A 22,528-nucleotide genomic window follows, 5' to 3' on the forward strand; every position below is an offset into this window, starting at 1 on the left:
TTGGAACACCACTAAGATGTGCTGACTCAAAAAGAGATCAGAAAAACACACAAACGTGAAAAGACAGCAGTAAATATAAGATTTAAGTCATCTGTGAACTTTAGAGTCTTAACAGTGTTCCAAAAGAATGTTTAAAATAACCACCACATTTATTCCCTGCATATCAGGTGGTATCAGGTGAGAGCCAAAGATACATATATAAGGAGTAAATCAACTAAAAGAACTGGAAACAGCCAAGAGAGATCAGACATGGTGTCTAAGATCTTACTTGCTACTGTTAACACCATTTTTATCTTAGGGATCTAGGAAGGTTACTGAGAAAGTCTAAGCTTCTAACTAAAATTCATCATCACTCTTCAAGTTGCAGGCCTGCACGAAGAATCTTGGACGTTGGCTACACTTACTGTTTAGAGCCAGGAAAGCCAACTAGAGAGGAATAAAAAGGATATTGTAAACTGAGATTCCTTTTCAACACCACCATGACTACGGGCGGTAAATATTTGCATTTTTTCTCCAGTGGACACGAATAATCGAATCCACACTGGCACTTCACCCTTCATCAGTGCCAAAGGAAGATAAGCTAGACACTGAAAAAAAAAAAAAAAGAAAACCAAATAGCTAGGATTAACTCGCGTTTCACCTTTCTCTTAGGCGGATGTACTTACTCAAAAGTTGGCGGACGCTTCCAAGGAACAACCATAAGAGGCCAAGAACAGTGAAGTTGGCAAAACAAACTGATCTTCTGTTTTACTACCAATTTATTTGATTAGTTACACCAATAAGAATTTTACACGCAAGTTAAAAGTCTCGGTTTGGGGAATTTGTAAACTGATCTGGTTATTTAATTGATTCTTTTGGCAGTTTCCACAGTTTTAGAAATAAACTGAAATCTTGGTGTTGCAGGAGAAAGCGTTTTCAAGGCACTATTCGCCAATCGAATTCTTCCTGAATGATAATTTGGGCTGTGGGGGGCGTTGTCACCACCACTGAGCAGCAGCAGCGCATTCAACGTAGGGTGTCTTTTGTGAGCGCGTGACATAGTATCACAGATGATAGATTAGATAGCTAGCTAGCTCTTTATTAAATATATTTATTGCCGTCGAGTCTGTTCCGACTCAGAGACCCTACAGGGCAGAATAGAACTAACTGTCCCATAGGGTTTCCAAGGAGCGGCTCGTGGATTCGAACTGTCGACCTTCTGGTTAGCAGCCGAGATCTTAACCACTGTGCTACCAGGTCTCCAATATACTAAAACAATTTGCCTCAACATGGTAGGTGGGCAAAGCACGCAAGGCCACCTTAAGACTCAAGTGCGGCGGAAAAACTGGGGCGACAATGTACTAAGCAGCACTCACCGCAGAGGAGGCGGCAGCTTCCCTGAACGTTCCAGCCGCAGCATCACCTGTCTCCGCCATCCAGCCCCTATCGTGGGCGGCGCGCCCCCGGCCGCGAACACCGGCCCGCCGCAGCGCTCACTCCCGGAAAGCGCTCACCCCACCGAGCCGGGAAGCGAGAGGAGCCGAGCGGCGCCGCCAGCGGGCCTCTGGGAAGGCGGCCCCAGCTCCAGCCCCGCGGTCCAGCGCCGACGCCCTGGGGACAGAGGCGCGTCCTCAGGGCCCGGCTCTTCGTTGGCGGGAGGTGGATGCTGCGGCGGCGGCGGCGGGCTGGCCCCGGACCCGCACAACGCCAGGGTGCTGAGGGGAGGGCGCAGGGGCGGGCGGGGACCCGTCCTTCAGCCACCGAAGGAGGACGGCCGCAGGCCGCAGGGGACGCGCGGGCTTCTCCGGCATTCCCTCCAAGGTGGCGGAGGCCGCCCACCGGGGGAGGAGCCCGAGGCGCCACCGCCCGCCGTGCTCTTAGGAACGCCGTCTCATCGGCCGCGCGCGCAGGCCGGCCTAGGTCTCCGAGGGAAGGGAGTAGCGGCCCCTTTAAGGGGGCGGGGCGTGCGAGTCCGGTCGGCCGCGGGGCGGGCGCTGTGCATGTCGGTAGTTGCAGTTCAGGTCACCCAACCTGTCATCCACCTTTTCCCAAGAGCTCCTCCCCAGGGGCGTGCGGCCTGGGAGCCGCGGAGCCGGCGGACTGACCGACGCGCTCGCAAGGGGCGGGCTGGAGGGCACCCCTAGGCCGTACTGAGGAGGACGCCGAGCGGACGAGAAAGGAGCGGCTTGGAGCCCGGGGCGGGAGGCGACCGGGTGCGCCTGCGCAGAAGCGCCGTCGGGGCCGGCGAGAAGTTGGGGGAGCGTCCGAGTGAGAATGGTAGGTGGCCCTGCAGGTCCTCGCGCCCCGTTCGGATCTTGCCCCGCGTTGTCTACTCGCACAGCCCCTCCTACACACACGGGTGGCTCGGGAGGGGGCGGCGGGGCCTCGCGGGAGGGCGCCCTGGTGTCTGGAGCGGGGACAGTCGCGAAGGTCAAAGGGAGGGGCCGGCAGGGGCCTGGGGAGAGGCCGCGAGCCCGGGGCGGGGGCTGTGCCTTCCCGGGGTTCCCGGGACCCTCTCCGCGCCCGCGGGTCTCTCCAGGTACAGACAGCCTAGGGCGCGCCGGCTGTCAGGGCGACAGAGGCGGGCGTTCCAGAAAAACGCCGATTAACTCCACGAAACTGAACTCTTACCTAATTGTGTTGTGATAGTTGAGTTTGCTTTGCAAGCTGTCGAAGGCAGACACCTGGCCTGTATCCGTTTGCCTCTTTTGTGTGATCGCTGCCTATTAATTCTCGTTTATGCTGAGCGAAGATACGATATGCCAGAGTCGTTACCAGTTCTCCCTCCCTCCAAATTGCTCCCAGCGTCTTAAATTTTCAGTTTCACCGCTTCATAGGAGACCTGGTGGCGCAGCGGTTAAGCGCTAGGCTGCTCACCGAAAGGTCAGCGGTTCACAATCCACCAGGGCTCCGCTGGAGAAAGATGTGGCATTCTGCCTCCCCTAAAGATTACAGCCTTGGAAACCCTATGGGGCAGCTCTGCTCTGTCTGTCAGGGTCGCTATGAATCGGAATCGACTCCGTGGCTGTGGGTTTCGGTTCACCACCTCCAGTGAGGTCACTTAAACAGAAAGTAAACGTCTGTACTAATAGGTACTAATTCTTAGCCATTTCCTTTCAGTAGTGTGTGTACTTGAAAAGGGAGAGGGAAGTGCAGTCATGTAAAGGATGTTAAACACTTGGTTTTAAATGATTGCGTTCTTGTTTACTCGGTTCAGTATTTATCAGCTCCACTAGAAAAACATTTTTTGAAGCAGTCTTAAATTATTTTATATGTGGCTACCTACCACCCCCAGTCTTTTTGGTTTTTTAAATAAAATGAGTTTGCTGAATGAGGCATAACGCTTACCGAGCAGCTAGCCAATCAGTATCTAGCAAGCCTTTATACGTGCTTGCTGGGTGGTAGGGATGTAGATATCAACATCCTGGGAGATCTACACAGTCTAGGGAGAGAGACTTAACTAGTAAATCAAAACGGCAGTATTACAGTTCGATAAGAGCTATGTTAGGGTTAAGAACAAGGGACAGCGGGAGCATTCAGGAGGAGCATCCAACAAAGCCTGGGAAAAGGAGGATCAGGAAAGGCTCACGGAGGAGGTGACTTCCTGAATGGAAGTACAAAACAACTAAGGTGAACGAGGAGAGGAGGGATGTTTCGGGCAGAAGCAGCCTCCTTGTTGTTACGTGTCACCGAGTCACTTCTGACTGATAGCCACCCTGTGTACAACAGAATGAAGCATCTAGACATAAAGTGGAGAAGATCGCATGTTTGAGGAATTGCTAGTAATTCACTATGGCTAGAGCATGGAATTCAGGGTTGAGAATGGTGAGGACTGTTTAAGTAGGGTCTTCCCTATAGTTGTGGCATACAGAATTTTATCCAGGAGTTAATGGGAGCCATTGAAGATTTTTAAGAAGGGAATGATAATCATATTTTGTTTTAAAAAACCCTCTGTCATCAGGGCAGAAATCAGATTGTAGGGGGTTGGAGTTGCAGGCAAGAAAGACCAGGAAAGAAACTGTAGTAATAATCTAGGCAAGAAGAGATAAGGGCTTGAACCAAAGCACTGTCTGTAGGAATCAGGGGATGAGAGGAGGGAGAGGCGAGGACTTTAAGAAAGGAAGGTCACAGAATCAGCAGACTCTTTGGAAATGGAGTAAGGGAAAGAGAATAAAGCCACCCCCTGGCTTGGGCAGTTGAGTAGATGGTGGTATTATTGACCAAAATGGGAGTGTAGGAGGAAAACATATTTGTGGGGGAAGATAATACAGGGAGGTAAAAATAGGATCATATAGTTGATTGAATATGTAGATTTGGAGCTCAAAAGAGAGGTTTCTGGAAGTGTGTATCAATTGCTTTGAAATATACTGGAAACCATGGTAGTCAGTGTGTTTCATCATTCATTCAGTAAATATGTATTCAGAGTTTTCTGTGTGCAAGGAAGGCAGTGTGCGAGATACTAGGGATATGATGGTGAATAAGACAAATGTGGTTTTGGGAACCCATGAAGCTGATGTCCCAGCAGAGGAGATAGGCATTAAGACATATCCGTTTTATTACGGTAGGGGTAAGTGCCGAGGAGAAGCATAGGTCCCGTGAAGTTGTATAGTGGGGCTGGGTGAGTAGTGGTGTCAGATGCTGAGGTAATGAAGGCTTAGCCAAGGCAATAAGGTACGAACTGAACTCTCAAGAATAAGTGGCAGTTAACTGGACACAAAGCTAGGTGGGAGGAGCAGTCAGAAGTGTGAGGTGCTCCAGGCAAAAAGAACAGAATGTGCAAAGGGCCCCTAGATGATAGGAGATGGTACGTTCCAGGAATTGAAAGAAGATCCTAGTTGCTAAAGCACTGAGAGCATGGGGAAAGTGACACAGTATGAGACTGGCGAGGAAACTGGAGCCAGACCATACGGGGCCTTTAGGGCGCATTAAGAAAGTTTTAGTCTTTACTCTAATAGTAATGGGAAGCCATTGAAAGGGTTTCAAACAGAAGACAGATGTGATGGGATAGACCAGGAAGAATGTGTATAGAGAAAAGAGTGGAGAGATGAGGACAGAACCTCAGGGGTGGAAAGAGGAGCTAAAAAGAAGACTGAGAAGGAGAAACAAGAACACTAGAAAAAAAAATGCTGTCATAGACACCAAGAGGGTAGAGTTTAAAGGAGGAGGGAGTGGTCAGTGGTGTTGGGAAAAAAAAGGCTAAAAAGCTTCTGACTTTAGCAGCTAGAAGACTTTTTTTTGATGACCTGGGTAGAACAGTTTCACTGCTGAGGCAGAAGCAAAGCCAGATTGCAGTGAGTTAAGATGCTCATTTCAGCAAGACTTGTCTTCAGGAGTTTGGCACTTAACAGGAAAGGGGTGAGTTGTGCAGAGCTTGAAGGGAACATAGTATTAAGAGACTTTTGCTAACTTGGGAAAGACTTGAACATATTTATCATGCTGCAGAATTATTAGAGATGCCGAAGACCCCAGAGTGTGAAAGGAAATATTTGAATTTAACTTTTCCCTTTGAGTTTACTGTATATCAAAAGAGAGAGTCATAAAGTGATCGACAAGTTTTTGTAATTAATTTGATCAAAATGGTTGCATTGTCAGCCCCTTCTAAGTTGACCCCAAGAGATTCCGTTGTATGAAATGTCTCTGGAAGGACATTTTAAGAACAGATTGTTTTCGTTTTGTGTTTGGGTGGTCTTGGTCCCCAGATTATGTAAGTAATTTTTTCTAAGGTTATGGTTAGAATGTTTGAAACTTTTTCATAATTTAGGGATTTTATTTGCTGTTTGTATTGGACCCTCCAGATTTGTATTTAGGAATTTTTTTTTTTTTACATTTTAACAGAGTAAAATAATGAAACAGAAAATGCCCTGCCCCAGCCTCTCTAAAAGTTGCCTGTAATAATTTAATTTTCATGTCATGGTAAGCTTCAACGAAAGCCATCAGAGCTTGAGGAGTAGGCCCTGATCCTGCCAATTTGTGTACCTTTGTTCATTTTATGTGGATGTAGATTTCACGTCTACGTAGATGTGAAACTGTCTTTCCCCAGTTTTTCAGTTTATGAAACTTTTTTCTAAGAAACTTTTTTCTACTTCCCTCTTTTACAAATTGCAACTTGGGTCTACTTAGTCACTTTTGGACATGAAGAGCATACAGTCTTTAGGTTTAGCTATTGATTATTGTTTTAATCTTGGTTACCTTATGGAGAAAGCGTAAGGGGTAACAAATTTGTTGGGACTTTATTGATAATTTCCTGGCTCTTTATCTTGGCCAGAGACTGTTGCACCCATAGCTGCTATTACACACTCAGTAACAGTACCTTAGTGCCAACGTGAGGCTCATGTTTGCTGGGAGCGTCTTATGACAGATCAGGCAATTTGGTTAGATTGAAGAGGGACCTATTTGTTTCTCTACCCACTTTGTAACTAATAGTCAAAACCACTTTGAATGAGCTGGATCCATATACCCCTGCATCTGTTCTTCTAGCGCTTTAAAAAAAGTGTTCTTTACACTGTTGATGTAACTTAATTATCAGTATTAGGAGAGGCTTCAGGAAGGGCTTATCAGGAAAAATAGCCAAAGGTCAAACATGGTATTTAGCAGATATCTGTCAATGGTTAATTGACATGAATCCATCAGTTGTACCAAGAAATAAACCCACTGCCATCCAGTCAATTCCAACTCATAGTGACCCTATAGGACAGAGTAGAACTGCCCAATAGGGTTTCTGAGGCTGTAAATCTTTACAGAAGCAGACTGCCACATCTTTCTCCTGCGCAGCAGCTGGTGGGTTGGAACTGCTGACCTTTTGGTTAGCAGCTGAATGCCTTAACCACTGTGCCACCAGGGTTCCTATCAATTGAATAATGCTGGTTAGATAATTCTGTTACCTGAGGTTACATTACTCTGCTGATTAATCCTGGAAGTTCCAAGGGTACTTTGTTGAATTTTGTCTTATAACCATGACAGAATTTTTAAAAATAGCACTGATGGCTATTTCCATAATAAAATTATCATGGCTATCCCTAATAGTAGACCATTATGGGGACTGCACACCTCTTAAGGTTTTTGAGGTAATTCTCGGCTTTGACCCCCCTTGCCCTTAGTGTGGCTGTCAACTTCATAAAAAGATGCCAGCTTTATCTTTTGTTCAGCTTACTGTCAAAGCATGTAGGCTCTGCCCTTATTTAGCAATATTTGGTCTTGCTAGAGAATATAATCTTGAATTGGTTGTTTAGTTCTTGTCAAAATCTCTATTTCAGGAAATACGTATAAGATATATTCCATGTATTACTCTAGAAGCTAGATCAGTGGTTGGCAAACTACAGCCCACAAGCTAGCTGCCTGTTCATGTGAATAAAGTTTTATTGGAACGTAGCCACACCCATTCATTTATGCTCTGTCTATGGCAGAGTTGAGTATCTGCAGTGTAGACTGTTTGGCCTTCAAGCCTAGTGTACTTACTATCTGGGCCTTTAAGAAAAAATTTGCCAATCCCACTTTCTTTTGGGGTCCACTTCCTGCTGATCTACTTTCTTTTACCTTTTGCCCCTATCTGAAAACCCCATTGATGGGCTTCCATGGTGTGTAAAGTCCCTGAAATTTTATTCAAAACTGCATGTGTTTTCTTGGAGAGAAGATCTGTCAGATTCAAAAGGGATCCAAATCAAATAGTCAAAATGTTAATTCCCTGCATTAAGTTAGCTCAGCAGTTCTCAAACTTTTTAGTCTCAGGACCCTTTGATATTTTTAAAAATTACTGGGCTCAAAAAGCTTTTGTTTGTTGTCATTGTTGTTCACTGCTGTTAAGTCAGCCCCTGACTCCTGGCAACTCCATGTTCAACAGAACAAACCAGTTGTAATGCATGGGGTTTTCACTGGCTGATTTTTGTAGATTGCCACGCTTTTCTTCTAGTCTTAATCTGGAAGCTCCACTGAACCTTGTTCAGCATCATAGCAACACTCAAGCCGCCACTGACAGATGGTGCTGCGCGTGAGGTACATTGGCCAGAAATCAAACCCAGGTCTCCTGCAGGGAAGGCAAGAATTCTACCACTGAACCACCCATGAGCTTTTGTCTCTGCGGGTTATATTCATCAGTCTTTACCATATAAGAAGTTAAAACTGCAAGTTTTAAAATATGAACTCATTCTAAAATAATAATAAATCCATTACATATTTATATTACATTTTTTTGTAAATCTCTTTAATGTCTGGCTTAATGAAAGATTCTCAAATCTACATTCAACCTGTTGTGTGGGATATCATAAGCCACGAACGAAGCCTCTAGAAGCCCCTTCTGTATGCTCATGAGAAGATGAAAGTGAGAGAGGCAAATAACGTCTTAGAATTATTATCAAAATAGCTTTTTCATCGTGGACCCCCTAAAATGTTTCGGGATGCCACAGTGGTCTCCAGACCACAAATTGAGAGAACTGTGTGTTTGGATTGCACTATGTTATTCTCCTGTTGAATTGTACTCTGATATTTTGGCGTTAGCGTGCATTGAGGGATGCTTTAAGAAAAGTTTTGGAAGTTCGCTCTGCTATTTGTTGTTGGCATTTGGTGAGGAATTTGTCCAGTACAAAGGGGAACATTGCATATTGTCCCTTTCGTGAGGAACCACAGGAGCCATTTCCTTCAGATTTCAGTGCCAGGAGAAGCTGTGCCACTTCTGAGCCACTGGTAGGTTTTTAAATCTTATTAAATCAGATTTTCCTAACTAATCATATTTTCTTCTTTGCTTTGGCAACTAGGAAGCTCAGAGCGTAATTTTCAGCCCACTTTCAGCTCTTGTATAGGTATGCATGCCTGTATACTAATCTTATCCCTGGCTTGCTTTCTTTCATTTTCTTTTTCCCTCCTCTCAATTTCTTCATCTACATGTTGTTATTCATTTATATATTTCTGTAAGTTATGTCTTACATTATTCTATGTGTTTTTATAAATTGTCTCACATCATTTTTTGAACAAGGTTGAATATAAATTCTTTGCAATGAAAATTTTCCCTATATTGTATTACTTTGTAAAGCATTTGTATAAAATATTAAAAATATTAGCATTTAGTAAATTGTAGAGTCTTTCGATTTACAGGAATTAGTGAATCAGTTTCTTTTCTGGTGGTACTTTCATCAAGTTACCTTAGTAAGTGGAAACTTACCATCCTTATCTGGAAATATTAAGATGTTATTTTGTTTCCTTATATACTATATATAGTACAGTTACTTGGCAGTTTTGTTATTCACTACCTACGCAGAGGCTCTGCCCTATTTTTTTCATTCGTGTCTCATATACACAGACATTTTTGTCATTAATGTTATCATTTTCGTTTAGTCATAGCAGGCATTCTTTTTGTGCCTGCTTTTGGACTTTTGTAAATTATTTTTAGCATTATCCTTAGTTGTGTATGCATGTTTTCATCAGTGTGGTTCTGCTGAGGACAATGGCAAGAGTTGTTGATTTTAAACTGGGAAAAACTTAAGACAGTAATGTATCTAAACTATGAAGCTTCCTCTATCATTAGAGCCTGACATTACATGATTGAAGTACCTCCTTTAAGGCAGAGGACTCTGCAGACAGACCTGCAGGGATAACGTGAAGGCTTTGTGCTACATCTGCCCTTCTTTATTTCATCAGATGGCTAGATGTGTTTCATAAAGAGAGATATTTTGCTGAGATTTTTTGAAAAAAAAAGTACTATCGTACTTCATGCAAAGTGAACTGGGTAAAAATCGAAATCTGCTTTGTATAATGTATTGATTCTCGTAACTTTTTAAAGATTAGACTTTGCATATTTGTTACTATATGGATGCTGTCGTTTCAATTTTCAGAAGACTGTGCAGTGTTTTTAAGTGATGAAGAACAAGGCTTTGTCTTCCTGTAATTCTGAAGTGAAGTTGAGTCACCCAACAAGAAAACTAAACCCAGTTTAAATGTAGGCGTTAGTGGTAGAATGCTGAGACAAACCTCTGGATTAGCTTCATTGGCTTTCCCGCTTCTTTTGCATCCCAAAGCATAAGCTTAAGTCGTCCCAGAAGGACAAGGTCCGCCAGTTTATGGCGTTTACGCAGGCTGGCGAAAGAACTGCTATATACTGTTTAACGCAGAATGACTGGAAACTAGAGGTGGCAACAGACAACTTCTTCCAAAGCCCAGACTCATTCTACAAAGAATCCATGAGAAATTCAGTAGACAAGAAGAAGCTAGAACAACTGTATAACAGGTACAAAGGTAAGAATGTTAATAATTAAAACAAACATTGTAAAAGTTGTAAACATTAAAAAATATGTAGATAACAGAATGGATGTGTTCTTTCTAGACTTTCTGGTGCCTTGTATGAAAAATCTCCAAGATGCATTTCTTTCTCTTCCTGATTTAGCTGCAAAATCCAATTTCTTCGATTTAAGTGAAACTATAATAATTAATCAGTATAGATTAGGGGTGAAATGAGAAGAAAGGAGTCTAAAGATTTATGTGGGCGTGAGCTCTCACTCAGCTTGTTCTGTGTGGTGAGTTTGATCTGTTGATCACTAGCTGGAAGGAAGCATTCCCTGCGTTGGGGTTACTGCCATGTCTAGGTGGTTATATCTCTTAATACAGTGTGTTTTTTCAAGCACTTCTATTTAGGCTGAAATATTTGTGAGTGGAAAGTTGCTTAAGAACAATATCAGATGAGTCCAGAAGAACTGGATGGTGCCCAGCTACCCTTACTGAACGTTTTGATCAAAGGTTCTATGAAAGAATCCTGATCAAAAGGGAGAAAATATAGAACAGGATTTCAAATTCTCATGGAATTCAGCGTTTCTGGAGCCATGGAGGCTGGGTGAACTTATTACGAAACTATTATGAGATTATTACCCCGAGATATTCTTTAAACCTTAAACCAGAAATATTCCTTGCAGTCTTCTGAAAATCAAACAGTAACTTCACTTAACTTGTAAAGAATGCCTGCCTTCAGCATTGTGCTCTTAAGAACTTTCTATATGGGATCAAACTGATAGCACCAACTTGAAAGATTAGATAGAAAGCTTAGGGAGCAGTGAGTTTATGTTAATGGGGAGGAACAGTTCAGAAAAGGAGGGTGACAATGGTTGTACAACTTGAAGAATGTAATTGTTGTCACTGAATCGTACCTGTAGAAATTGTTAAATTGGCGTATGTTCTGTGTGTATTCTTAACAATAACAAAAAGAACGATACCTAACCATGAGAATAACTCTAAAGTGAGGGAAAATATCAGCTCTCTTAAAACAGTATAGCAATGTTTTGACGCTTGAACAATTTCAGTTGTTTAAAGCTTTGAGGAAATCTCTTAGCAAAGAAACCTTTGTGCTGGAGACTGGAGACAGTTTTTGTTTTTTTTTAAATTAGGACTTAGAATGGAGCTTTTCCTGTCAAAATACAGTGGTGCTGTAAAAATAAGTGCATTGATGAATGTATACAGATTCAAAGACGTAGCAAGTTTTAAAATTTCTTATCAGATATTAAATCTGTATTCTCTCAGGAGAGGCAGCAGTAATTCAAGTGCTGACTTACTTTGCTTTTTTTATCCTATCTGTTTTAAAGGTCAATCTTATATTTCCAAAACTTTAAAGCATAAAACCTCATGTAAACAAGTACTAACCCAAACAAAATAACTGCCTTAGTTTTAAAGTCTTAATTTATTTGTTATTTTTGTTTTTTAATTTTGAAAATACTGTGTGTATTTTATTTTTTTATAATTTATTTTATTTGGTGGTTCTTGAGAATATACATGGTAAGGCTGCATATTTTAATCTGTTCAGATCTGAAAATGGATTGAAATTTACATTTTGTTTTTAAAGAGATGTGGTTAAGTAACATATTCTGTGGTAAAAATCACAGATATGTACTTACTATAGTTCTAAAAAAATATTTTAATTAAGATGTATTTTAAAAATCTTTGGCTAAGTTAATTTCGTAAGTCATATGCTATGCAGAAGGAGCCCTGCTCAACTGTTAACCAAAAGGTCAGTGGTTCAAAGCCACCAGCCGTTCTGGAAAGATGTGGCAGTCTCCTTCTGTAAAGATTACACCCTTGGAAATTCTATGGGGCAGTTCTACCCTGTCCTATAGGGTCGCTATGACTCGGAATTGACTCGACAGCAGTGGGTTTTTGGTTTTATGTTATGCAGATTTTTTTACTAGGTTGTTCAAATATGTGCAGAAGCATTTGAAAAAAATATTTTTATATAAGTGAAAATTATAAGTCTTTACGCTTTAATTTGGAGCCCTGGTGGCACAGTAGTAAAGAGTTCGGCTGTTAACTGAAAGGCCAGCAGTTTGAATCCACCAGCCACTAGTTGGAAACCCAATGGGCAGTTTTACTCTGTCCTGTAGGGTTACTATGAGTCAAAATTGACTCGACAGCAACAGGCTTGGTTTTTGGTTTGGTTTATGCCTTAATTTAAATTAATCATTTAATTTTGTGTAATTCTAGTAATTTTAAGTAGATATGATTACAGTTATCTTAGTCTTTAAAAGTAAATACAGAGCTCAGAGACTGTTGATAAGTATAACCAGTCATTATGTTAATGTTTATAAGTGAATACTTCCAAAATTACTTTAAAATAATTACTAATATTGTATATGAAATTTACCAAGACTGTTTATTAAGTGAGAGCATTATGACCAATTTTTCTATAATTCGGAAATTATATGCTGTTAGGAGCACAGAATTCTTTCCTTTGGCATCATATATGCTGTTAGGAGCACAGAATTCTTTCCTTTGGCAGGGTTGTGATAAAAACTTAATACATTATAAATACCAATACAGCGTCACTCCTAGCAATTTCCCTTTGGGCAGAGTAAATTTCTATAAATTAGAATTTTTATTTTGCTTTAGGGAAGGCAAATTATTTCTTAATGATGATGTTTTCTCAAGCATGTTTCATTGATTTTTTTTTTCCTGAAAACCTAGAAACCTAGATTTAAAAAATGACACTATTTCCTGGATATGTTATTTGTTGTTCACTCTTTTTTATATATACAGTAGGAAATTGCAGTTCATTGATTGATGTATTTGAAACACTCTTGCTGTAACTATGTGGTAGACTCTAATCATCCATTTTAGCAATACCTTTCAAAATCATACAACTTTTTTTTCCCTTAACTTTGACTGTAGACCCACAAGATGAAAATAAAATTGGAATTGATGGGATTCAACAGTTTTGTGATGATTTAAGCCTAGATCCTGCCAGTATCAGTGTTTTGGTCATAGCATGGAAGTTCAGGGCAGCTACTCAGTGTGAATTTAGCAAAAAGGAATTTGTAGACGGCATGACAGAGCTCGGGTAAGTCGTTCTCAATTTAAATTTTTTCCAGAAAGGAAGATATTTTCAGCATTAATTGTTTTTCAACGGCCTGTAAATAGTAATCTGATATGTGTTTTCTTTATGTATCTTATAAATTTCTTGGGCATCTGTACTATTTAGCCTTTGGTTTTTCCTTTTAAATTCCAATTTAAAGTTTTATTTGGTATTTTTATTTTTTTAGATTAATCTGTTTTGTAACTCATTTTCTTCTTTTAATTTTTCCCCTCCCAATCTGGAATTGATAGCAAACAGTAGGTTTTTGTTTTGTTTTGTTTTCTTGTTTTCAGTTATTCAGTTTATTTCACAATAAAAACCTGTAGCTGTCCAGTCAATTCTGACTCATAGAAACCATATAGGACAGAGTAGCACTGCCCCAAAGGGTTTCCAAGGGGCAGCTGGTGAATTTTGGTTTGCAGCTGTAGCCCTTAACCAGTGCATTACCAGGGTTCCTTATTTCACAATACTGTGTACTAAATGTATAGTTCCATGTGTTGCTATATTAAACATTAATAAGATGTCATTTTGGTTTATGCTAGTAACACTTTTTTTTTTAAACATTTAATTGTGGTTTAGGTAATAGTTTACAGAGCAAATTAGTTTTCCATTCACAATTTATACATAGGTTGTTTTGTGACGTTAGTTGCTATTCAACGCTCAGTGTGTTAGCACTCTCCCCACCTCCTCCCTGGTGTCCCTGCTTTCATTTGCCCAGCTTTTCTGGCCCTTCCTGCCTTCTGAACTTTGCTTTTGGGCAATTATAGCCTTTTTGGTGTTGTATGGTTGATTTTTCTGGGGAGCACATTCGTCATGGTGTTATTGTTCGCTTTGTAGGCCTGTCTATTATTTGACTGAAAGGTGATCTCCAGGAGTGGTTTCAGTTTCAAGTTTGAAGGGTGTCTAAGGGCCATAGTCTCGGGGTTTCCACCAACCTCTATCACACCAGTAAGTCTGGTCTTTTTTATGCATTTGAATTTAGCTGTACATTTTTCTCCCACTCTGTCCAGGACCTTCTGTTTTTATCCTGGTTCGAGCTGTTGGTAGTGGTAGCCGGGGACCATCTAGTTCTTCTGGTCTCGGGCTAGTGAAGGTTGTGGTTCATGTGGTCCATTAGTCCTTTGGACTAATTGTTTCCTTGGGTCCTTGTTTTTCTTCACTTGTTTTTGCTCCAGATGGGAAGAGACTAATAGTTATGTCTTAGGTGACTGTGTGCAAGCTTTTAAGACCCTAGTTACTACTGACCAAAGTAGGATGTAGAGCACTGACTTTATGGACTGTGGTATACACTTCTCTGTTTTTTAAATAGGGGTGAGATGAAAGCTTCACTGATAACTTAAGATGTTTCTCATTTGTCAGGTGTCTTAGAAGTAAATGAAGGCACGTTATATAACTCAGTCATTAAGCTAATTGAACTGTTTCTGATATTCTGATTTTTCAGTATTAACAACTTAAATAGCTTGTTCTTAGCTGCTGAAGGGAGCTTAAAGACCTTAATATAAACATGTTTTTAAAACATACACTTAACAACAACCATGGAAAGAGAAAAAAATATGGCATTTGTCTTTTTTCTAGTAAAGTGATGAATCTGTTATATATGTGTTATCTATTTAGATGATGAATTCTACAAGACATTTTTTATTTTTAATATCTTCCCACATTCCCAGTGGTTGTATAAAATCAAAGATATTATAGTAATGATGTAACATTTAGCATATTTCTTCATGTTCCTTGTACTTAAGAAAGCCTAGGTGAATCCTAGTTTTAGAATAAAAAGTTTAGAATGGATAACACCTATTAGAGTCCCATTGGTATTGTACTGTACATTATCCTATCTATTAAAATCTCTCGTAAATGAGAAATTTTGGAAATTAGTGCTTATTATGACAGCACTTACTGGCATTTCTTATATATTGTCTAAAAATATGTAAGAGAATTTTTTAAGTTCATGGCTATTATCTTATGAAGTGCCATAACTTAACAGTGCTTTAAAGATTTTGAGTATACATCTTCTAAAAATGTATTAGGTAATTTCATACCCTCTTTTTTTTGTATAAATATGGAGAGTGTAATTTCAGACTGCAGTTTTTGATGGGATAGTAATTCTACTCTCCACATCTTACAGAGCAGTAAAGGTGAATTTTGTAAATATGAAAGTGCTATACTAAGTTGAAGTATTATTAATGTTTTACTGTACTGTAATGACAATGTCAGTGTTCTTAGAGATATAAAGGGCTGTGTTCTAATCTAAATAGCACTAAGCTTGAAAAAATACTTTAACTTGTATGTTTGCTCTGTTAATTTTTCATACTTTTTCCTGGCTATGTACTCTTTTGACTGTGATTAGATTACCTACCTTTAACAGTTAATCCTATACCCTTTCATTAAGGGCTTGAAAGTTCTTACATAAGCTGAGTAAAATTTCTGTGCTTGGTGGCTAGAAATGGTGGACCAGGTAATTTGGACCAATGTGCTGGTCCACAGACAACAACTAGGAAACTGGACACGTATTAAGTTAATCTGCTAAAAGGCATTAGAGAACTGACAAGGTAGTGACGAATTGTGAACTAGAGCTCCAAAGAGGTGAACCCAACATTTGGGTCTGCTTTTACTCTGAGGGTATCTGCCCATTCTTTTGATACCCTTTTGTGGGAAGAGGAATAAAAATTGGAGACCAGGGGATGGGGACTGTCTTAGTCATATAGTGCTGCTATAACAGAAATACCACAATGGAGTGACTTTAACAAACAAAAATTTAGTTTAGGAGGCTGGAAGTATGAATTTAGGGTTCTGGTTCTAGGCGAATGCTTTCTTTTTCTTTTGGCTCTAGAGGAAGGTCCTTGTCTCTTTAAGCTTCTGCTCCTGGGCAGTCTTCGTGTGGCTTGGCATCTCTCTTCCCTTATCTCTGCTCTGCTCATTTATTTCTTTTATATCTCAAAAGAGATTGACTCGAGATACACTCTACACTAATCCTGCCTCATTAATATAACAAAGACAACCCATTCCCAAATGAGATTATCATCACAGGCATAGAGGTAAGAATTTACAACACATATTTTTGAGATACAGAACTTAATCCATAAGAGGGACAAAAATTGGAGACCAGGGCCTGCAACAGTGGAGGCCTGGATAACTTCCTCACACTGAAGTTTGAAATCTGAAGACCTGTCTAGGAGTAAGGGTGAACTGCAAGTCCTTACAGGAACACTTCCAGCTCAAATCATATGGGTTACCTAGAAAATATCAATCCCTGAAATTGGAATAAGGTAATTTCAGATTGTGAATACTACAGGTGCCTGGCAAAAGTAAATAAAAATACTGTTTGTGGGCTTGCATATAAGAAAAAAATGCTATTTGGAAAAGATATTACCCTACGTTATTTCTACAAACAGTTCTTTAAATGCAATGTCCAGCACAAAATCAGAAATAAATAGACATATGAGAAGATTAGAGTTATATTAAAAAGAGCCACAGAGAAACACACACATGCAATAGAAACGAGCTCACTAGGGCTCCATATAATAAAGTGTTTTTACTTTAAAATAACCTTGCTCACTTTGGTCATGAGATTAAAAAATTGTCAGAGAACAACACGTGATTTAAAAAAATGACACAGCAAAACTAGAAACAATAAAAACTGGCAGTCTTGAAACAGATGAGAAAAGTAGAAGGGCATATGCTACCCAATTATTGACAACTTCATACCAATAAATTTGACAGCCTACATGAAATAGAGAAATTCTTTTTTTTTAAATTTATTGTGCTTTAGGTGAAAGTTCACAGCTCAAGTTAATTTCGCATACAAAAATTCACACGCATATTGTTATGTGACCCTAGTTGCAGTCACTGTAATGTGACAGCACACTCCCCCTTTCTACCCTGGGCTTCTCATGTCCATTCAACCAGCTCCCATCCCTTTCTGCCTTCTTGTCCCGCCTCCGGACAGGAGCTGCCCATTTAGTCTTGTGTATCTACTTGAATTACGAAGCACACTCTTCACGAGTATTTTATGTTTCATAGTCCAGTCTAGTTGTTGTCTGAAGAGCTGACTTTGGGAATGGTTTTAGTTCTGGGTTAACAGAGAGTCCGGGGGCCGTGTCTTCTGGGGTTCCTCTAGTCTCAGACCATTATAAGTCCCGTCTTTTTATATTAATTTGAGTTCTGTAGCACACTTTTCTCCTGCTCTGTCAGGGACTCTCTGTTGTGTTCCCTGTCAGGGCAGTCATTGGTTATAGCTAGGCACCATCTAGTTCTTCTGGCCTCAGGCTGATGGAGTCTATGGTTTACATGGCCCTTTTGTCTCTTGGGCTAATATTTTCCTGTGTCTTTGGTGTTCTTCATTCTTCTTTGCTCCAGATGGGCTGGGACCAATTTATGCATCTTAGATGGCCACTCACAGAGAAATTCTTAAAAAAAAAAAAAAAAAAAAACTTATCAAACTGACAGATGAAGAAATAGAAAACCTTAATAGTTCTGTAATTCTTAAGGAAACTGTACCTATAATTTAAAATTTCACAGAGAAAACTCCTGTCTTGGATGGCTTCACTGGCATATCCTATCAAACTTTTAACAACAACAAAGCACTTTGTTTTACATAGACTTTTTCAGAAAATAACAAAGAAAAAAAATTCCCCAATTAATTTTGAAGCCACCACATTGTTGATAACAAATGTAGGGAAGACATATTCAGGATGGAAAATTATAGACCACTGTCAGTTATAAGAATCATAAGATACAAAAATGCTGAACAAATTATTAGCAAACTAATTCCAGCCCAGAAAACTAGAATAATATATCATGCTAAAGTTTGTTAACAGTTCACTAATGCAAGATTAGTTTAGCTTTACAAAATCAATTTAATTTACCACATTAACGAGAGAAAAGTGAAAAAAAATTGATCTCAATTAATGAATAAAATAGGTTTGATAAAATTCAACATCCATTCATATATTAAAAAAAGAAGAAGAATTCATAGGAAATGAAGAATAAAAGGGATTGTCTTTAATTTGACCAAAAAAAAAAAAAAGAACCTAGAGCAAATATACTTATTGGCATTATAAAACACTTAAATAAATACTTTCCCTTTGGGATAGAACAAAACCTGAATGCCTGCTTCTATTCAACATTGACCAGAAGTCTTAGCTAGTACAATCTACAGATAAAATATTTGAATCAGTAAGTGAGTTTAGCCAGACTGCAGGATTGAAAAAAAAACTATTATATTTCAGAATACTAGCAACAAAGCACAATGAATTTTTGAAATATGTATTATCTTAAGTAGTATCAAAAATACAAAATAGCTAGGATAAGCAGAATTAAAAATGTGTGATATCTCCATACAGAAAACAGTAACTCATTGAGAGGGAAGAAGACCCGAATAAATGGAGAAATATACCTCATTCATTTTAAGACTTAGTATTTTCTTCCTAAATTTGTGTATACCTTTATTGCACTTTCAGTCAAAATCCTAATAGGTAGTGGATTTATGTATGTAATTTGACAGGCTGAATTGAAATCTATGTGAAAATGCACAGCTAAGAATAGCAAAAAATGCTTGAAGAAAAAAGAACAAGTAGGAAGATTTGTTCTACCAGATAATCTGAACTTTTAAACCTTTGGTAATTAAGACTGCCTGGTGGTTAAGAGCTTGGCTGCTAACCAAAAGATTGGTGGTTCAAATCTACCAGCCACTTGTTGGAAACCCTGTGGGGCAGGTCTTCTCCGTTCTGTAGGGTTGCTATGAGTCAGAATTGACTTGACAGCATAGGGTTTGGTTTTTTTGGTTTTGGTATTGCATACAAAAAAATATACAGTAATGGATAAATAGACCAGTGGAACTGATGGAGAGCCCTGAAACAAATCTGCATATATTTGATTTATGAAAAAAGTAGCCCTTTAGAGAAGTGGAGAAAGGACATCTTTTCTATAAATGTTCCTGGGAGAATTGGCTAATCCTAAGGGAAAAAAAAAAAAGAGCCCTGGTGGTACAGTGGTTAAATGCTCGGCTGCTAACCAAAAGGTTGGCAGTTCAAACCCACTACCTGCTTTGTGGGAAAAAGATGTGACAGTCTGCTTCCATAAGGATTGCAGCCTTAGAAACCCTATGGGGCAGTTGTCCTCTGTCCTATAGGGTCGCTACAAGTCGGAATTGACTTGATGGCAATGGGTTTTTGGTTTTTTGAGGAAAAAATTAACCTTGATTTCTACCTCACACCATACATCAGTTCCAGGTAGATTATAGATCTTAATGTGAAAGGCTAAAACAAAAAAATCTCTAGAAGAAAACATAGGAGAATATCTTTGTGACCTTGCAGTAGGGAGAGCTTTAAAACATGTCACCAAAAAAAATTTTTAAAGACTGCAGATTTTATAGAGTGTACTATACAGAAATGAGAACTTTTTATCATCTAAAACACCATCAAGAAAGTGAAAAGGCAGCCCACATCCTGAGTGAAAGTACTTTAAAAACGTATAACTGACAAAGGGCATGTATCACTAATATGTAAAGAATTCCTACAAAACAACAAGAAAAAGACAACCTAATTGAAAAGTTGGCAAGCACTTAACAAAAGAGAATATCCAATGGCCAGTGAAAATCTAAGAAGGTGCTCAACCTTACTCATCAGGGAAGTGCAAATTAAAACCACGATGAAATGCATCCCACAATAAAACAAAGTCTCTAGAATGGTTAAAATAAGAAATAATAGCAAGTATTAGTGAAAATGTGGGGCGGCAAGAACTCTGACTTAAGTAGCTGGTGGGCATGTAAAGTGGTACAGTCACTTTGGAAAACTCTTTTCACATCACTTATAAAATTGAAGGTACACATTCTCTGTGACCCCAAAATTCCACTCTAACATAAATGCATTCACATGTGCACCAGGATATGTGTGCAGAAACATTTTTAGCAACATTATTTGTAACCAAAATCTAGTGACAGCCAAAATATCATCACTGGAATATACACATGGTAAAGCGTGAGTATAATGGAATTCTGTATGGCAGTGAAAAGGAACCAGCTACAGCCGTACATACCAAACATAATACAGAAAAAAAAAAAGGGCAGAGTAATACAAACTGAGTTTCCATGTATGTACAGTTCATAGTTAGGGAAAACTAAAATACTATTAGGAATGCTTATTTAGGTGATAAAAATATAAAGAACAACAAGTAAGTGGTTACCATGAAATCGAATTAGTCAAACTCCTCCATGTGGTGGAGACGGGGTTGTGATTGGAAAAGAGGGGGCACGTAGGCACCGTCTGCCGGTTACGTTCTGTTTCTTGATGTGAGTGGGGACTTTAAGTTGTGCATTTGTGCTTTTCTGTATATACATATACGTACATTTTCATGCATGCTTTCCAAAAGGCTTTATCCAAATTTCTTAATTCTGCTCTATTTGGGTGAAGCTGCTGGACAAGTAGCTTTGAGTAAGTTAAGTATTGCATTTATTCTCTTTCTTGATGTATGGTTGAAATGAAGACAAGTTTTATATATCACTAATCTGGATTTCTGCTGTTACATATCTTAGAGTATTGACTTTTTGGAAGGAAATCCAATTTTAAAACAAGAGAGCTGTGTTTTATAATACTTTAATATTTTAAATAGCATGATGTTGCCATGAATCTGAGGCTGAACCCATAGCATCTAACGATGACAACCGTATTCGGATACAAGCTGTAAGGAAGAGACCCCAAAATGCAGTAGCTTTAATAAGCTGGAAGTTTGTTTTTCTTTTCCATAATAGTGCAGAGGTAGGCAGCAGGCCACACCAGGTAGGCAGCAGGCCACACCGGGAGCGTGGCTTAGTTTTATGAGATCATTCAGAAAATGAGGTCTTTCCATCATGTTACTCACTTGTCCTCAAGGCATTGTATTCTTCCACATGGTTAAAGCTGCAGTTAACTCCAACTTGTAGAAGGGTAGAGCAGGTGATTTCGTGTTTTTTTTAATGACTTCATTGAGCTGAAATTCACATACCATACAATTCACCCATTTAAAGTATACAATTCAGTGGTTTTTAGTATGTTCACAGTACTGTGCAGCTATCACTCCAGTCAGTGTTAGGAGCGCTTTGAATTCCTTTTAAGCAAGAGAGAACCCACGGTAATTTCCACTCTTACTGAGAACGTAGCCTTAGGCCACACCAAGTTTCTAGAGAAGCTGGGAGATGTAGTCTCCAGCTGTGGTGCCTTGTGCTCAGCTAAAATTCTTAATGGAAGAAGGGAAAATAGATCTGGGAAGACATGTCTGTTTGTCTGCCAAAAGTAACAAATAACTGTCTTTCTTGTAACAGGTGTGATAGCACAGAAAAGCTAAAAGCTCTTTTGCCAAGATTGGAACAAGAGCTTAAGGACACAGTGAAGTTTAAAGATTTTTATCAGTTTACCTTTACCTTTGCTAAGAACCCTGGGCAGAAAGGGTTGGGTGAGTATAAAATCCAAATATGTAATATGCCAAATCTTAATGAGAGTATGAGACACAATCAGCATAATTTCAGTACTGCCAGCTATGTTATTACCTTTCTTTTGGCTTTTCTTTCCACTGATAGTTTACTTGCTCTCTGGATAGACAGACTAGTTTGTAGTAGCCATATGCTTGAAAACCACAACTTCTAAGCATAAATATTTAGATTTTAAAATGTAAATTAGTTTGAAAATTCTCTATATTCTCTCGTTGATATCTCCTTGAGCTAGGGAAGTCAGCAATTAATATTAACAACCTTGTTTTCCTTCATATATGGTGTTTGCACTTAGCCAGGTTTGTGATTTTGTCTATGTTACCGTTAAGATTAGCCAGATAACATTAGTCCAGACCTGGTCTGGAGATATAAAGTTACCTTCTTTGAAACCAGTTCTAAAGTTCTATGCCTTTGCTATAATATAACTTTTGCTTTACTGTACATTGTACATTTAGGAAATTTTTAACTTAAATTTCAATTGGAGTTTTTAGTTTCTTTAAGAGTTTTATTTTGTTTTTTTATTTTACACCTAAGTAAATAGTTTATTCCTGGTTTATCTTTTTCTTAATCAGTCCATATTGACCTATACTTTGTTGTCTAATGTAACAGCCCTTTATATGTGCAGTAAAATCTCTTATGAATTTGGAGGGGGGATTTATATGGTCTTTTAAATAGGGATTAAATGAATACATTAGAAATTGTATTTTGAAGAGGAGCAATATTTTGAGATGACCACAGATTAAGTAGGAAATCAGAAGGGACTTGAAATATCC

The 22,528-nt window shown here is 39.2% G+C and overlaps 2 protein-coding genes across 23 annotated transcripts in view; one reads left to right on the forward strand and one right to left on the reverse strand.

Annotated features, from left to right (window-relative positions):
• The window catches only part of TMCO3 (transmembrane and coiled-coil domains 3), a 79,132-nt gene extending 77,663 nt beyond the window's left edge, over positions 1-1,469 (reverse strand). For all 13 annotated transcript variants that reach the window (XR_002786668.2, XR_002786670.2, XR_002786669.2 and 10 more), the window contains exon 1: positions 1,356-1,469. The gene's annotated coding sequence lies outside the window, so the exon portion shown is untranslated. The remainder of the gene's footprint in view (positions 1-1,355) is intronic.
• A 474-nt stretch (positions 1,470-1,943) lies between these two features.
• DCUN1D2 (defective in cullin neddylation 1 domain containing 2) overlaps positions 1,944-22,528 on the forward strand; it is a 54,820-nt gene continuing 34,235 nt past the window's right edge. Inside the window, exons 1-5 of one of the 10 annotated variants that reach the window (XM_023552674.2) lie at positions 1,944-2,256; positions 8,470-8,655; positions 9,984-10,200; positions 13,111-13,279; positions 21,591-21,721. In XM_023552674.2, coding sequence (XP_023408442.1) covers positions 2,254-2,256; positions 8,470-8,655; positions 9,984-10,200; positions 13,111-13,279; positions 21,591-21,721 — 706 coding nt within the window. In that variant the 5' untranslated portion in view covers positions 1,944-2,253. Of the gene's footprint in view, positions 2,257-2,463; positions 10,201-13,110; positions 13,280-21,590; positions 21,722-22,528 lie in introns of those variants that run through there. The other 9 variants (XM_023552673.2, XM_064268635.1, XM_010593601.3 and 6 more) reach the window with 9 other exon arrangements.

Source organism: Loxodonta africana, chromosome 15 (assembly GCF_030014295.1).
Source record: "Loxodonta africana isolate mLoxAfr1 chromosome 15, mLoxAfr1.hap2, whole genome shotgun sequence".
Classification (NCBI taxonomy): Eukaryota; Metazoa; Chordata; class Mammalia; order Proboscidea; family Elephantidae; genus Loxodonta; species Loxodonta africana.